General features: G+C 38.5%; 1 protein-coding gene across 4 annotated transcripts in view; it reads right to left on the reverse strand.

Annotated features, from left to right (window-relative positions):
* LOC119658460 (glutaminase kidney isoform, mitochondrial) overlaps positions 1–14,895 on the reverse strand; it is a 50,338-nt gene extending 35,443 nt beyond the window's left edge. Inside the window, exon 1 of one of the 4 annotated variants that reach the window (XM_038065869.1) lies at positions 14,213–14,895. In XM_038065869.1, coding sequence (XP_037921797.1) covers positions 14,213–14,437 — 225 coding nt within the window. In that variant the 5' untranslated portion in view covers positions 14,438–14,895. The remainder of the gene's footprint in view (positions 1–14,212) is intronic. The other 3 variants (XM_038065879.1, XM_038065888.1, XM_038065898.1) reach the window with 3 other exon arrangements.
* Positions 14,896–17,369: the final 2,474 nt, after the last annotated feature.

Below are 17,369 nucleotides of genomic sequence, written 5' to 3' on the forward strand. Positions count from 1 at the left end.
GCAGACCCTGCCTAAGATGCAGCGATGGCGTAGATCAGGACGCCAAACAGCTTTTAGAGATATCGAAATGATGGACCTCGGCGCAAAACCGGGATGTCTGGAGTTCCTTATTAAGGCAGGCCTAGACCGGATACCGGTTTTTGCGCCGTAGATGATGATGATGGCACTTCAAAAAAACTGTGGATTTAAAACTAGACGATCACCATCGTTTCCTTTTTCCCTGGCTAGAGAAGGCCCTATATATATATACGGTCAGTTTGGGATTAACCAGTTTCGTAATTTTGATGACAAATTCACTCATGACTGACGGCTAGTTTCACGTACTTCTTAGGAACGTATCACCGTAGATCAGGCAGTGACTTATAAGAGAATGGAGAATACGTAACTGAGCAGACTCACGTATTATTTAAAAATTTCAATATTCGCTAGTATGGTTCATCAGTTTTTCTGTCGTGGCATTACACAATTAATTTCGTGTCATTCTGGCATAACTGACTCATGCTAGACAATTTGGATAAACCGGCATTTCAAACGTCATCATTCTGAAACACTCTCTCTGTAAACTATCGCAATCATAGCGAAAAAAAATCAAGTAATGCCAGCATTTCACAATCCAGATTAAACAATCACGAACTGGTGATACATGAGGTGCTGTATAATCACGCATGGATTTCTCCAGCTCCAAATTTGGCAAGTTTGCCTATTCATATAGGGGGCAAAATGAACACGTGTATTTCTCGCAAAAACGATTTTTAGCCACAGTCGATCACTAACTAGAGCTACCCCAAAGACCAAATGTAAAAATTAAGATCTGTGTCAATTGAGATTCTGCCCTTGTGATAATTCTAGTAATATAAATTGAGCTGAAAAAATTAACACGAGGTATAAAAAATTGTATTATAAGTCAGCAAACCGACCAACTATTTTCTAGGGGCTGCAGCTTCATGTGCGTCACTTGTCGAATGTCAATATTATTATAATCTATAAAACCACATCGCTGATCTGCAAATGTTGCTACCACATAATCAACGACAATGCATCCGGAACTGGAATTTTATAAGGGAAATTTTTAGGAACGGTAGATATCAAAAGCCAGTCTTAACTAATATAATATAATATGCTTCCGTCGTCTGTAATACCTATGCTCTCCTTCTGCTTACAAGCTAATGTCGTATAGTTTTGAATCCGTAGTCGCGTCATCATCATCATGAATAACGCAACAACCAGTCTCCAGGCCAGGCTTGGCTTGGCAACAAACTGCAAACATGCCGATTTTACGCTGAGGCCCATCGTTTCGATATCCCTAGTAATTGTTTGGCAGCCTGGTATATGTCATTGTTTCATCTATGATCGGATTTCTAGCCTCTCTTTTTTCTACTATAGATGTTATCTCCATAGACTTTCCGGGCTGGATCATCTCCTACAGGGATTAAATGACCTACTTATCGAATCTTACTGAGCCACCCCTTTTCTACATACAAAAGGCCGCGATATCGCTTATAGGTTTCTTCCTTGTGTACTTATGGAATCATCCATCCTGCTGTAGACAAATTCATCCTTCTATAAGGTGTTCGGAATATTCTATTCTCTTGTATAATATCAAAAATTCTTCGGTGTATTTTCCTCTCAAATGAGGCTGATACTTCGCAATTTGGATTGCCAAGAACCTATGTCTCCAAGGAGTATTACTAATAAGATAATTGTTTTGTACAGGAGGAACTGTGGTCCTATGAGGAAACCTTTCGAACGTAAAACTTTTTGTAAGTTGAAATAGGATCTGTTGGTTGCCAGCAACAGTGCGCGATCTCGCGTGACCTGCTCGATTTACATGAGAGCAGTTTACACATGTCGGGTTATTCATCTCAGCTAGTGACTAACATCCATCCTATATTCCACAAAGGACTGATTAGGAAATTTACTAAAATTGCAAATGATCTACATTCCGGAGACTCATCATCGCAGCAATCAAGCAATTAAGAAACCGAAAAGAAAATTTTCCAAGGCAAATCTAACAAAACTAACAAAGTACATAATTTGGGGAAAAGAAACTAATTTTCAAAACAAAGACTGGTTACTGAGACCTTTCGACATAAAACCAGGACACTTGATCTGCCAACATGTGAATCAACTCGTTGGCAAGCACTGACTTCTAAACTTCATTCTGACTCAGAACAATAAACACATCTTTGAAGAACAGCATTAATCCTGATTGGCATTTTTTTAATGGTCGACATTATAAACCACAATTAAACTCCTCACTTTCAAATAAACCTGCACCTGTTCGATCATTCAAATTACAATTAAGGACATTTCTGTGCTCTAACCCACCGTTGAGACAATCTAAATTTCTAACTTCTTCAGTTTCAGACAACTTTCTTTCCATTGCTTAGTCATGTAATGTTTAGAAATCAACAGGAAGAGTTCTTTACAAAGTACTCCACTGTCATCCTTTCCGTTCTATATTATCAAACTAGGACCAAATTAATTCGAGGACGCATGATAGTAAAGAATGAGTTTTCAAATTTATATTCAATCCCTTAAGGAGCTTAGGTTTCCTTATCATGGGTTACCTTGTATAATACTGTATAATTATTGCTGATGTCCTTGTTGATTAGTCTGATCTTATTGAATTCATCGAAGACAATTATGTTTTTTATTGCGTCTCAATTCTATCTAGGCATAATATATATGTATATCAATTCCGCGAGAATACAAGTCTAAATCTTGGAAGAGAAGAAAGCAGCACAATAAAGCAGAGAAACTCGGACTAGTCATATGCCAAAGCATATGGCACATTGAAACAAATTCGTTTCCTTCTTTACAATACAGGGTATGTTTCCCAGAGTTGGCTCTTCTCAAAACACTTATCAAATCGACACTTTGCCACAGAACACTCAGTACGAACAGTAGTTCTGCTGCCATTATTACCAAAGGTAAAGCACTCGAGTACCGAATTCCGTGTCGTTACACTGGCTTAACTTACTATAAGAGAAAGTGAAACCTTTTATATGGTTCTTTAGGGTCGCTACGGGTTAACGTCTTTTTTTACACACACTGAGTAAAATTGGTCTAAGTTAGTGCTAAGTTACATATAAGAACAAGTCGGAAACCGGAAGCTAGGCGCTTCAGGTACGAATGCAAAAACATTCAGGTTCCCGATTATTCTATTTATATGTATATAGCTCGTAGTGCATATAGGTTGAATATACCCGATATTCAGTTCGATGTGTTATGAAATTTTATCTCGTGGGGAGTAGGAATTTGACGAGAAAGGGGAAATTTTGACCTCTGTAGCTTTATTAATAACTGTATGATTTCCATTAAACTTTCCAGTATGATTCGTTTTGAGAAGGATTTCAGCTCTGGCCAAGCTCTGGTCAATAAGGCGGATTTGCGCTCAATATAATTCGTAGGCATGTCGTGCTCTACGAGTTATATAAGGGAGCATTCAACATCTGCGAGCCGCTACGGTCACGCTGCTCCCAGGGCAGAGGTGAGGCAGCGTCTGACGATTTGCCTCTGCCCTGGTAAGAAACTGTAAAGCCGTCGTCGCTTGATTTTCCAGTACGATGTTTTCTCTAAAACCAATTTTACTGTATTAATTTAGCGGAGTTAGAATGAACTTAAGGGGAGTTCGCAGTAAATTTGCTAGATATGAAAATATACATTTATTAACGTTATTTGAGCAGATATCGTAACGGGAAATTTTTTGATGCCTAGATACCAAGCTCGTGGACAACCATGTTTTTCACGAGAACGGCACCTTGAAATAATTGACCCCTTTCCGACCCGCGTACTCCTCCCCTTTGTAATCAATGTTAAAACTAATGTTGACTTTAGAAAGTACTAATCGAGACCTTCCATTTGATACCTCACATAGTTATATTCGGTGAAGAAAATTACACTCATCTTTTACATGTATGAAGACCTCTCCCCCCTATTACCCTTTTCATCCAACGTACAGCAGAATCACATGTGCGAGGGTTCACAGTTCCCACCTTCCCACCAAATTTCATGCGAATCAGTAAAGTCGTTTTTGAGAAAAGTGCGTTTGGCAGGCAATAACATTACATAGATACATACATATAACAAGAAAAAACTGTTGCAAGGTAAATTATTGTAAAAATGGCGAAAACCATCGCGATCCATTCTACGGTTGTGATAATATTCAAATTGGGAATTTCAGCCTTAAATTTAGCACAAGGATACCTGATTTTACCCACCATCTTATATGGCATTATTAGAAAAGAAAAAACTATATCGGATAGTGGAAAGGTAAGGTAGGGTAAGGTCAAACCGGAGGCAATTGATATTACCAAGGCGGGATCGAATTATTTCAAATTTCATCAGCGAGTACCCAACCATTTCTATGAACGCTGCTGTCGGAAAGAACTTATGGGTGGGTGAGCAGCAGAACAGTCTGTAGATGATACCGGGAACCAAATTTAAAAACTTACATCATCCGAAATGTTATTTTTCTATCAGCAAGAAAAATGTTTATTGTTCGCACAGGCTCATATTTCCAAGCTTTTCAGCTTTTGAAGAAACATTTTGTCGGCCGTTGAAAGTTCTTTCATGTGGCACGGATATCGCACATGGCGGTAGCTAAAATGTTCTGTCGGTACCTTTCGTGTTATGGGGGCAGAGATTTACTTCCCATCACTGACGGCAATCTGACACAGAATCGTTTTCTCACAATACTTAACTATCTATCGTTCCCATCAAGCCCTTCAGCAGGATAACCCGCTTCGCCGTAAAGGAAAGTTGGAAAAACCTGTTGTTGGACTTTAAGGATTCGATTGACAAAGCCCCGACCTAAATGAAGTAATTTTGTCATTCAACATGCAACCAGGGGAACTCATTATTTCCACTGTTTGTCAAGAAGTTTCTAATTTTTTCATCAAATATAATGGTAATAAGTCAATGACGAAACTAAAATTTGTTGAAAAGTTTGTAAAATTCGCTGCTATTATATACCTATAACTTTGATCAAAAAGGTTCTGTTTAAGATGTTCATCAAAATCGATATTGCTCCCTGGAAAGTAATGCCTAACGAGTCCAACCCATTTATGTCGGCGCTTCATTCAAACCTTGAAATATTTTTTACGCTCGATGTTTATAAGCACAGCAGAGCCATCTTTGATTGTTCCTTTATCTCCTCTCGACTGCTAAAACGCCTGAAGCAAAATGCATGATTTGCTTGCCGATAAATCTTTCGGTTTTATACGAATTGCCCCATGCAAATGTCGAGTTCACTGTCTGACTTTCTGACAAAATTTCATAATACATACATGGCCCTATTTTACGACTAAAAACTAGGTGGCCTGAATAAATCCACTTCTTGTCTTTAGTAATAATTAATTTGATGGTTGGATAAAACTATGATCATTTCGCGATAATTTAATACAACTGTATTCTTGCAAATTCAGTTCATTTGTAAAATTGAAAAAAATTATTCTCAGCTCTCTCACAGTTCCCTGATTTTCCAATTCTGATTCAGGCATTTGATAAAATAAAATGACGGAACCGATCACGACGAGTCGACCCCGCTTAGTTAACATGCAGAAAATCAGTTAATTAATTCAAATCTAATATTTTTGTTTATTTTTTTTTAAAGTTAGTAATGTCTTTATTTTCTTCTTTTTCTGTGATTTGGTGGAATTTTCAGAATTTAGAATTTGAGGGGGTCATCCCGTGTGAAGGCCGTATTTTTTTGTTTTTTTTTAGAAATTTTTTGTGAAGAACTGGAGAAAGATACAAATACGAATTTTTCACCATAGATTTATTAATATCTTGAGCGCGGTAATTTTTCCAGTCTGATCGCATAGTTCGTTATTGAAATACAGAACAATTTATACACCCATCTCCAAAAAAAGGTGCTTTTCTGCTGTCACGCTAGATGGCGCTGCGATCATCTTAAAGAAAAAAAGTAAACGGCATTTTAGCGTACAGACTTAGACTTAGGATTATTAAAAAATATTAAAAACTAAATTTTTGGTGCCTTGTTAAACTTTTTTTTTGAATTTTAGAGCTTTTTGACCCCTTCTTCAATGAATAAAAAAAAAAACTACTGAATGAATCGCAATTATCCTAATTTGCGGACCGTAGAAATATGTTTCGAATATGTCTTGAAAACTTCAAAGAATTTCGTTAGATAGATTTTGGGCTAAGTGGCAGCCGATTTTCAACATGCAGTTTCGAGAAAAACGCATTTAAAAAGTAGAATCCGATTTTTAGCCATAAAACCTTAACTGACCATTAATCTGCTATACCTAGTCCATAAACCTTAGGTTTTTTCAAGAAATACATGTACAGACTTGGTTTCAATTCTTGTCCTTTTAGCGAAGTCATTCGAACGTCATTCGGACCTAAAATACGAGCTTTATTACGGCGATCTACATAAATCTAGCATGTGACTCATCACGTATTTAACACGATAATTTCCGAACGACTCCGAATGTCAAAAAATCACTTTGCCCGTATATTCTACACTATATCTAGATACAATTGATGCCAAAAAAAAAAATTCGATCCCGCAAATCCGACACATGGGATGACCCCCTTAAGGCACCTAATTTTTATTTAAGTGAGAGGTAATTCGCTATATTTACTATATTTATAAAACTAACGAAATAGTGCAGCAAAGAGAAGCGGACGTTTTTCTTCGTTTCGCCTGCCATTACACTTTGCAGTGAAGGTAATGTTGAATTGAATTGAAAATTTATCATTCGTTCGCAAGGTCTATTTTTTGTGCCGGACATCTTTGGTATTCCTTCTCTTTTCCTTGTCCTTCTTTTCAGGAGCCCCCGCTATTAATCTTTCAATGATTTTAGACTGGCTTGGTCGACGAGTGATCATTAAAACGTTTCGACAAAGTATTGTAAAGAGATGGCCATAGAGTGGATTGCAGAATGGGAGCTTCCAAACTTTATAATTTATGCTTAGAACATTTCCACTAGGGTAATATTGACGTTTGACGATAATTAAAAAAATGTATCTCACTGCAAAAGTTATAATAATTGTGAATTGTTAAAACTCCAAAACTTCATGACGTCTCATCCCTCTTCACTTTCTCCCCCAGAGTTTGAATACAAATGCATTAAAAATGGGACATCCCCATAAGTTGCGATCAGGAGGTGCCAAGGTAGGACGATAGATCGTCGATTGTGTTTCCAGGTTTACGAGTATTCGGCTCCTCGTGCACGTTCGAGTCGCACATTTTATTCTTATTTTACACACGCGTGTGTTGATGGGACATTTTGGCTGAGTTTCACTAAGTACTGTCAGAACTGCACGATCAGTGTTCGCCGCTTTTCCAGCTTCTTGGCATAGCGCTTCCTTCGTGGTTGACACTCGTCACATATGGCATTTAAATTTGTACGGAATAACAGTAATAGCTGTGAAAGCCTAGCAAAAAAGAAACGCTACATGATAGCAATCCCCTAAATTCCAGTCGCCTCTAAAGAACAGTGAGACTGCAGCGGGGTTGCAACTTGTGGAATGGACTTATTCCAGTCATAAGATTTCTCCAGATATAGACGAGAAATTTTTTGTCCATCGTGTCAAGCCATTGGTGATTGCCTGCTTCGATTTTTGGATCGTTTTCCATTGATCCGTATGTTTAGTCCAATCCTACCTAGTGCGTTCTCATTAGGAAAGATGACATGATCATATCATTGAGGACGTACGACGTCGTATCGATTGTGAATGTCCTCATTTCGGACATGATCGTAACAAATGATGCTGATCCCACAAAACATTTTCGGATCCATAACCGCCCTAGGAACTTTAGGTTGGTTGTTAGAAACCTTGTTTCCTTCAAATTTAACCCTAAACTAATGAAGTATATGGCAATAATTTTAGATTTTGACGAATTGCCCTATTATAACTTTGTTAGTAATAGTGCGATTTCCACCAAACTTGGTATAATCATGCTCTTTATTACAGTCTTTGCTGCGAAATTTCATGATTCTAGGATAAACTTAAAGGGAGTTTTGCAGTCAATTACTAAAGATTACAGTAATATACTACTATTAACTTTATTTGAATAGATATCGATATGGAAGGTATTTCGGAACCTATGTAGCCTTTTGATGTTTTTCAGATTTTTCAGTTAGGTAGTTGAAGAAAGAGAGAAATGATCATTTTTGACCCCCGCACTTTTCCAATAAATGTCAAACAGTGAAAGTACTAACAGAGAACTGAGAAAAAAATTGACACCCCCTTTTGCAAGTACGGGGAACGGTGGATATGGGCGACGGTGGAAAGAAACACACCGACACGTTGGCATCATCTTCTTAGTTAACGGTTTGCCTAGATTTGGTAAAAACGTTACGAATTCAGATCGAATCGGTGAAAGAGAAAATATGTATTAGGAAATATGGCCCACAAGGTTTCGCAGATTGCAATAGAAGTGTTTTTTTGACTAATATTCTTCAATTTGTTTAATATACAAAGTGGTACTCCATGCAGAGGATCACCCTTCTGTAGGTAAATAATATACGAGGGGTAATCAAAAAGGGAGGTGATTTTAAAATTTCACAGAACATCTTCAATCGATTTTGGTTTTTTTATACTTCTTATGTCGGTACACTCGAGTTCCCTCCCGAATGTTGTTTTGTTAAAGCCATAAAGGTTACAAGAGTTTTGCGTGCTCGGCGGTTTTCTGTTGTCCAAAAAATAGATCAAAAAATTTGAATCAAACTTTGTGTACAAAATGGAATTAAGTGTTTTAAAATACTTGATATACGGTTCTCTGAAAAAAATGTTTAGAAGTGATATAAGCCCTTCTAAAAAGGTCGAAGGAAATATTTATGATGAATTTCACTTTAGCTGAAGTTCACTTTAGCCCCCAGGTCAATAACTGATGACAATGTTAAAATAAGTCGGAAGTATGAAAGGTTTTGCTGATTTTTTTTATGAAACAATATTTGCCTCGTAGCGTATATTCAATTCGATGTGGTATTGCTATTTTATCTTTCAGGGATTAGTACTAGCTGTACTTTGGCCTACTTTAACTTTGTTAATAATGATAGGATTTGAACAAAATTTTCCAATATAATGTTTCCTGTCGAAACTCATATTACAATAGATCCAATTTATGGATCTCGAATGGACTTAAGGAGGCTTCTCAATAAATTTTCAAAATATAATAATAAACTATTATTAACTTTAACTTTTTTCATGGCAGCGTTCGTGTGATCCATGCCAAGCAGTTTTAATGGATGTTTTGGATATGAGTATATGGCAGCGAGGTTTGCTCCGAAACTGACTTCAGACTAGCCGTCACGTACTGTTGAACGATGTCAACGATGATCCTGATTTGCTCAAAGAGGTAATAACTGAGAATTTGGCATCCTTCGGCCGCTCATGATCCTAAACTAAAGATCGAGGAGATAAAGACTGCACCACCGCAAGAACTTAAAGGTATACTAATAACTGCTTATCAGAAATGCTTCGAGGACTGAAAGAAGCGCTGGCATAAATTATATCTGAGGTGGATTACTTTGAAGGGATCAACATAAATATCGTCGAATAAATAAATATTTTTTGATAAAAATAAAAAGTCATCTTACATTTTGATCATATTTCGAACAACATACCCCGAGTAACGCAAAAAACTTTTCTCATCAATGCTGTATATTGAGAATTGTTTCATCCTTCTCGGTGAACCTTGATTTTCCTTAGCTTACTGCTTAGAATCGTGTTTGATCTTAGACTGCAATAATGATTTCATATTTGTCTAATTATTATTTAATGTCGAAGCCCTCGTATGGGTTGTTTTGAACAAAACAGTCGAGCGGAAAAATTCCTCAGATCAAAATACCATCTAAAATATGGTGATTGCCAGGCATATCAGTTCTATCATCCTCTTGTTTCTGGTTCAAATCTTAGTTCGGTCATGTTTGTCTGGTTTTGTTCTCGGCTCGCTGAGCTGATTACTAATACATTACATATTGTTATGAAATGGAAAATAACAGAGGAAAAAGGAATATATGTGGTTGCCCTTTATTACGTAAAAAGGGTGATGATCACAACTAGTTGGACAAAGTCATCACGGCTGGACAAAATATGGTATGAATGTACAGCATGTGACCATGGCACAGTTGTTGTCACGAACTATTGGAATGGCAGAATACATGGAACTGGCGGTTTTGAGTATAGTTAACATGGATATATTTCCATGCTATATTATCGTTCCTTAAGAAATGAAATCATAAGTAATTGCTTTACTAGGCCTAATATGTTCAGGAAAGGATTTGAATATGGTGAAACTCATGATTGCAAACACTAAACATATTTAACTCATTAAAATTATAATAAGTTGTTTCGGGTTCGTAGTTATGTCCTTCATTATTCCTGTTCGTTCGAAATATCGCTTCAGGTATGAAAGGTTTTCTTTGCTTCTTCGGTGAGTATATTTGAGTGTAGAACTATCTCATTTGTACTTAGCCCATTATGTATATGCATTTAGCATGTCAAATTTAGTATTTCGGGTTGTAAATTTACACGGTAAAGACAATTTTGAGCTACTGTAACTTTGTTGCTAATAGTATGATTTTGATCAAACTTGGGGATAATATGCTTCATATTATATTTTATACTACTACCAACTTTTATAACTCTTAAGGGGGGTTTTTACTCAATTTTTCCAAGAATATGGTAATATACTATTATTAACTTAATTTTAATAGATATCGATATGGAGAGTATTTTGAGGCCTGGACACCATATAGACCTATATAGCTATATATAGCTATATAGCTTCATGATTTTTTTCAGATTTTTTGGTTGGATAGTTTCTGAGAATGGGTCCGTTAAAGAAACCATCACTTTCCACCCTTCCCACTCCCCGCCTTGCTAACAAATCTTCAAACTAAGACCGGCTCCGAAAAGTACTAATCGAGACCTTTCATTTGATACCCTACATGATTATATAGGTATAGCCGTTTCTAAGAAAAATGCCTGTGACAGACAGACGCTGCCACGTGGCATGTCCTGGACGGAGCCACAAGGCAGGATACCCGCACCCCAATCCAAACGAACACTAGGATAGTCTGCAAACGCGATGGATGAGCAAACATTCATGGAAGTGTGGCTAGACCTGCCTAGCAAAGCGGGTACCTCCACGGATAGAGCTCTCCATGTTACACTAAGCATCTCTAAGGCATGTGACGCGTCGATGCCTAGGAGAAGCTCATTCTCCACTAGAAGACCCAATTATTGGTGGAATAGTGAACTTGCCAGTCTTCGATCGATTTGAGACGAACGGCTCAGAGAGCAATAGGTAGGATCGATCAAGGGCAAAAGGAGCATGCCTATAGGGAAGCTCGCAAGAACCTCAAGTTCGTCATCCAGCGGAGTAAGAGGGAATGTTTCAAGGAGCTCTGTTTGGACGCGGACATAAATCCGTGGGGTAGCGCCTATAAAATTGTAACAGGGCGATTCAGAGGCCGATCATCTCCGACAGTAAAGCCCTGGGTCTGGACGGCATACCAAATAAGGCCCTCAAACTTACCGTCAAATGTAGACCGGATATGTTCGCAGAGCTGTTCGAAACGTGCATGTCCGAGGGAATCTTTCCTGCACCGTGGAAGCGGCAGAATCTGGTGCTGCTGCCTAAGGCTGGTAAACCTCCAGGGGAACCGTCCTCCTATAGACCCATATGTCTTCTAGACACTATGGGGAAAATGTTGGAGCGGGTTATTTATAATAGATTACTTCCAGTCGTCGAGAGCCAAGGGGGCCTTTCAGATAGGCAGTATGGATTCCGTAAAGCCAGATCAACCATTGATGCTTACTGGCTTGGCCGAAAATGCAATTCACGGAAGGGGTTGTCCCAGCAAATATTGTGTGGTGGTGACCCTGGATGTGAGGAATGCATTCAACTCGGCCAATTGGAACCTCATACGAAAGTCTTTGCGACGATTGCTGTTCCCACCTACCTCGCCGCTATTATAGATAGCTATTTGCATGAGCGAAAATTGTGGTATAATACCGATGATGGACCCAAGGAGTACGTTGTCTCCGCGGGTGTCTCACAGGGCTCTGTACTGGGCCCACTACTGTGGAACATCATGTATAATGATGTGCTTAATCTTCCGGTTCGGGAGGAGGCCACGGTGGTGGGTTACGCCGATGACATAGCACTGGTTGTGGTCGCAAAGCATCTCGAGGATGCCGAGTTGTACTCAAGCGAAGCAATCAGTGTTGTTAAGGCTTGGCTAGAGAGTGCTGGACAGGCACTCGCTGAGGAAAAGACGGAAGCGGTCATCATCACTAAGCGCCGCAAAAGAAATTACGCCTGCATTAGAATCGGGAATCGTATCATCACTTCCAAGCCTGCCATCTAATACTTGGGGGTGATGATAGATGGAAAACTCAATTTTAAGCAGCACATAGAGCATACTTGTAAAAAAGCATCCACCACGAGTATGGCTCTGGCAAGGATGATGCCGAATGTAGGAGGATCGCGGCATACTTGCAGGCTACTCATAGCCAGGGTGGTGAGTTCTATCATACTGAATGCAGTCCCAGTTTGGGGAAACGCGCTGCAGGTTTTAGGCAATGCATATAAACTGAGTACGGTTTACAGAAGAATAGCCTTAAGGGTGTGTTCTACATTCAGGATCGCCTCAGACGATGCAGCGTTTGTCATCTCGGGAATGATGCCAATTGACATCCTGACAATCGAAATGATGAACATTTATAACATCAGGTCCATCTCTCCTTTATCGCAGGTGAAAAAAGTCGAAAGAGAGAGATCTATAAGCAGATGGCAACAGCGATGGGACCAGTCAGAAAAGGGTCGTTGGACAGGTAGATCCCTTCCATCAGGGAGTGGCTGGAGAGAAAGCATGGGGAGATCAATTATAATCTCACCCAGTTTTTCACCGGCCATGGAGGATACCGTCAATACCTGTACAGGTTTAAATTGGACACCGAACCTAATTGTCCAAACTGCGACGGGGTCCCAGAGGACCCAGCGCACGTATTCTTCCAATATCCTAGGTTCGTGGAAGAAAGAAGGAACCTAGAAGAAACTCTAGGTGATGTGCTATCACCGGAAAATTTTGTCCGGAGAATGGTAGCTTGCCAGGAAGACTGGAATGCGATCAATTCCATGATCGCAGTAATCCAGGAGAAACTGCAAAAAGCAGAAGAAGTGAGGAAGGCGCGGTTACGAACCCCGCAGGAAGACGGAAGGAGATCTAGCTAAAGTAAGCTAACTCCGCCCCGTGATGTAATACCGAAAGGTGGTTTCATGGGGTAGGGGGGGAGTCGGGGATGGTTTTAGTGGGTAAAAATCCCACAATCTGGCGTGCCCAGGCCAGTCTTTTAAATATCTCCTTAAAAAAAAATAAAATAAAATAAAAAAAAAGACAGACAGACATTGAACCGATTTTAATAAGGTTTTTGTTTTGCAAGTAATTATTTCATATCCATAGCATTTCGAAGGAAGTCATGGAAAACCATTGGGGATTAATCTTTGAGAAAAATATCATGTTATAAGATTCCTAGTGGTGAATGCAAATTTTTCTCGAAATATCGGTGTTTGCAGATAAATTAAACTTAATTTTTGGCTGTATAGAAAATGCTGTTCTTTTTCCCATTTAATTACTTTGATCCCTAGAATCCGCGTGATATAAATGCCCTACCTTGTTTCAAAATAAGATACAAATCTAGTCATCGAACAGAAAAAAAATCATAATTTCCAAACTTTGCCAGCACAAAATTCCTACCGCAAATAAATCGCAGAGATATTTATGCAAATGTTCTGTGTCAACAATCTAATCAAATAGAGCCCAATTAAATATGTAGATATGTATATACTTTCCAAAAGGTGTCCAAAATTTGAAAGAAAATTTCCACGTATTAAAAAATTTCTTGGGTATTCCAGACCATGTAAGTATGCATGTATATACATATATAAGATGATCTAGAACATTCTTTGCACTATCACGTTTCTCGTCGATATTAACCCTCACGTGCGTTACCGGCAAACTATTCTTGTCACGGAAGTGAATCATACCAACCGCCTGCCACATACACAGCACAATCCACTGTTCCCCATTGCAAAGGCTGTAATGTGAACCAGGGGTGAAGCAAAAATCAATGATGGAAATCAGATGTTTAGCGCTTGTATGTAGCTATAGATATTCCCAATTGTATAATCGATGATGGGCTGGTCACCTTTCAATGTCTCACTTACTTGATAGCTGGAATCGTGAAAATCTCGTGATGAATTCCATACATTCCGCTGGTCTCGTGTGCCTCCGTCCAAACCGCGGCTCAGCAATCTTTCATCTTTGAGAAGATTATCGTTGAAGCGGTCTTTAGTACCGCTGCCCGCTGCAGACGATGAATATGTAGCAGCCAGCTTGGAATACTTTTTCGAATTTTTCATCAAACTGCGAATCGATGCACTTTTCATCATCTTGACTTTAATCAAAACTTTCTTCACGTAAGGAGAAATCAGAGCACAGCTACACTATCAATACACACGTTGTTCCAGAATTCCTAACCAATAAATATTTTATCAGCCTTTTCTTCACGTATCACACTACTTTTGCCAAAAATTCTATATACTCGAGGCACAAACGAAATTCGCTGACTGACTAAAAGTTGGACTTGTTCGTTGAGAAATTAGTGGAACACTGACTAACTACTGTGCGCGATTCGCTCCACTGAAACCTAGAAATTGAAATACCCAAAAAATTTCAGATTAGCTGCTAGCCATGTTCCACTCCCCCCAAGAAGCAAAATCCATACGAAGAGAAAAATTCAAGTATTTGAAAGTTGCTTATCTAACGACTATTCGAACTTCTATTCAGATGGAAGCAGAAGTCAGGAAGCCGGTACCTGAGAAGTATCTGACAAGCTATGGAATCTTGCAGGTAAGTGACACACTAGCCAGATTCTGTGCAGATTCAATCTAAACAGATGATAAGGATTAGATAAAAGTGGAAGGTAAGAAAAGTCAAGATGTTCTCCTCTGGCTCGCACATGTGCGACATGACTAGATCCAGTAACCATTGGCAATGGTCTAAGGCGTGGAACGGGAGGGTATTGTGCGTCGAATCCACTCTGACGTCAGAGTGTTCGGGGAAAGCACCCACTCACCTGATGCAGTTGTTTCCATTTCATGATTCAAAATTCATATTACATTACATGTGTTTCATTCAGATGACGCTGAGAGTGTAGATTAAATATGTTTACTGAATTTGCTGAAGACACTGCTGAAGAGTAGCGAAAGCGGCGTAATGAACTGCTCGTGAAGGGAAGGAGAATTCGTGGAATCATATGTGCTAATCTGTGCAGTATAACCGAGTTTGAGCATCTAAATGTCGATATGTATATATGTACGTGTTGAGATTGTTGAAAATTAATTTGATGTTAGAAAAAGCATAATTATGTACATATCTACACTTTCGAGATGTGAAAGCAAATTTCAAATATTACGTCTCCAAATCTAGTTGATGGACGTACATATATCCAATCAATACGTATAGTGTACATGAGAAGTTGAATTCTTCGTCTTGTTCTGTGTGTTCTGTATCTATATAAAACCGTAAATATTATTTCAAAAATTAAAAAATTATAAGCAAAAGACAGATTTTACTTTCTGTAGAAGAAAATAACTGCTTTTTGATTGATTAAATTTTTGGCCTGCAAATTCAAATACGCAGAACCACATTGACTGTCAGTCGATGGCGACGCTGGAAAGATGAAATATTTTTTTAAACATATTTAGAAATTTAAAAGAAATCTAGTTTTTCGTTTTCCTTTTATTTGATATGCACAGTGTTTCGTAAGCGACTTGTTGGCTTTTTCAAGTCTAACAATTGCATGCCTAAATTTTTGTATTTCTAGGATAAAAGACGACCAATCGGTTCGAGTATTAAAAGATAACGGTTTTCTATTTTTACCTACAGAAAATTCTAACATAGCCTATCCCTGAGGAAACTGAGAATAAAGTGCAGTATTTGTTGAACATCGTAAAATCGTAAATCGTAAAAAGAGAAATCCGAAACTTTCACAGAAAAATTAAAGACGAGGATGTGCTATATTACTAAATATGTAATTATATTGGACGGCAAAAGATTGAAAATTTATTATCGAAGACAAAGTCATTATAGAGGCCGAAAAACATAAACGGATGGCTCAGGAGTCGAATCCTCCCTTCATCAGTGCTGTAATGGACTCCCCGCGTTAGAAAATAATTATATGTTGTTTTTACGCTGAAATAGTAGTTTCACATCCGTTGAAAAAACCCAATTCGAAATGCTCATTTACTATAATAATTATAATTGTTTAAAAATCGAATTCTCACTAGGCGGGAACGAAAATGCGGTGATTTGCTGACACTTTGTGTGACGTTACTGAGCGAGTATTTAGAATCTCATCTACGGGAAAGTATACGGTTGAGCATTTGTTACTTTTCATTTTCAATAAATTTTTAACAGAAAAGATAATAATGGTTACGTGAAAGAACAATCCTTCAATTTTCCTTAGGTTTCGGCAGTAACGGTAACTAGCTATATAGCAATATTTGACAAGCTGCACGTCCCCGAAATATTTGAGAACCACAAAAACCCTGTGTTATGCCGTACACCGTTCCAAAGCATTAACATAAGATCAATTTTTACACTCAATGTCGGACGTGATCTATCAAATTTTACGTAACTTGTGTGAAATCTGCTAAAACTGTATGTATGTCATCTCTGAGGTGAGAAAGTGTCAAAACTTTTCTTTTTTCTTTTAAGTTCATCAAGTTCGCCAATGCGTTTTATAACTGAAAATATCTAAATAATTTTTACAAAGAAGTATTGTGGCCTCCGAGAAAACCCAGGACGGGAAGAATTATCCTCGTTCTCCCCGCTCATTTCGGTAGGTTTTATTTGCAAAGAATCTTCTGTTTGGTGGCAGGAAAGAAAGCTTGTAAATGATCAATGCATAGATGAGTTGGGCAATGATGAACAAATAATAAAATTTAGGTTTTTCTTCTACCGATTCCAAGGGCTGTAGACGGAAAATTCGAGCCCGGGTTTAAAATTGTGCGGAAAACGGGGCCCAGGGAGAAAATTATGCTGGTCTGCCTATTATCTCTTTTTTTCATTCAATTTTTTTTTTTTGAGTCATCGATAAAACTCTTGGTCCGACTGGAATATGCCGCCCCCCCCCGCCCTCCCCCCCCCCCCCCCCCCCGGAACTCTTCTAAAAAAGCCTGGCAACTCTATATCCCAACCAAAACATACAGAGATCATCCAGGTTGTAGTATTGGTTCTATAACTGGCTGGAAGGCGTTTTATGTCAAAACAACAAGAGTTTCTGAAATTCTTCATAATCAATAGACTCCGTTTCAGACT

The sequence above is a fragment of the Hermetia illucens genome, chromosome 1, assembly GCF_905115235.1.
Source record: "Hermetia illucens chromosome 1, iHerIll2.2.curated.20191125, whole genome shotgun sequence".
Taxonomy (NCBI): domain Eukaryota; kingdom Metazoa; phylum Arthropoda; class Insecta; order Diptera; family Stratiomyidae; genus Hermetia; species Hermetia illucens.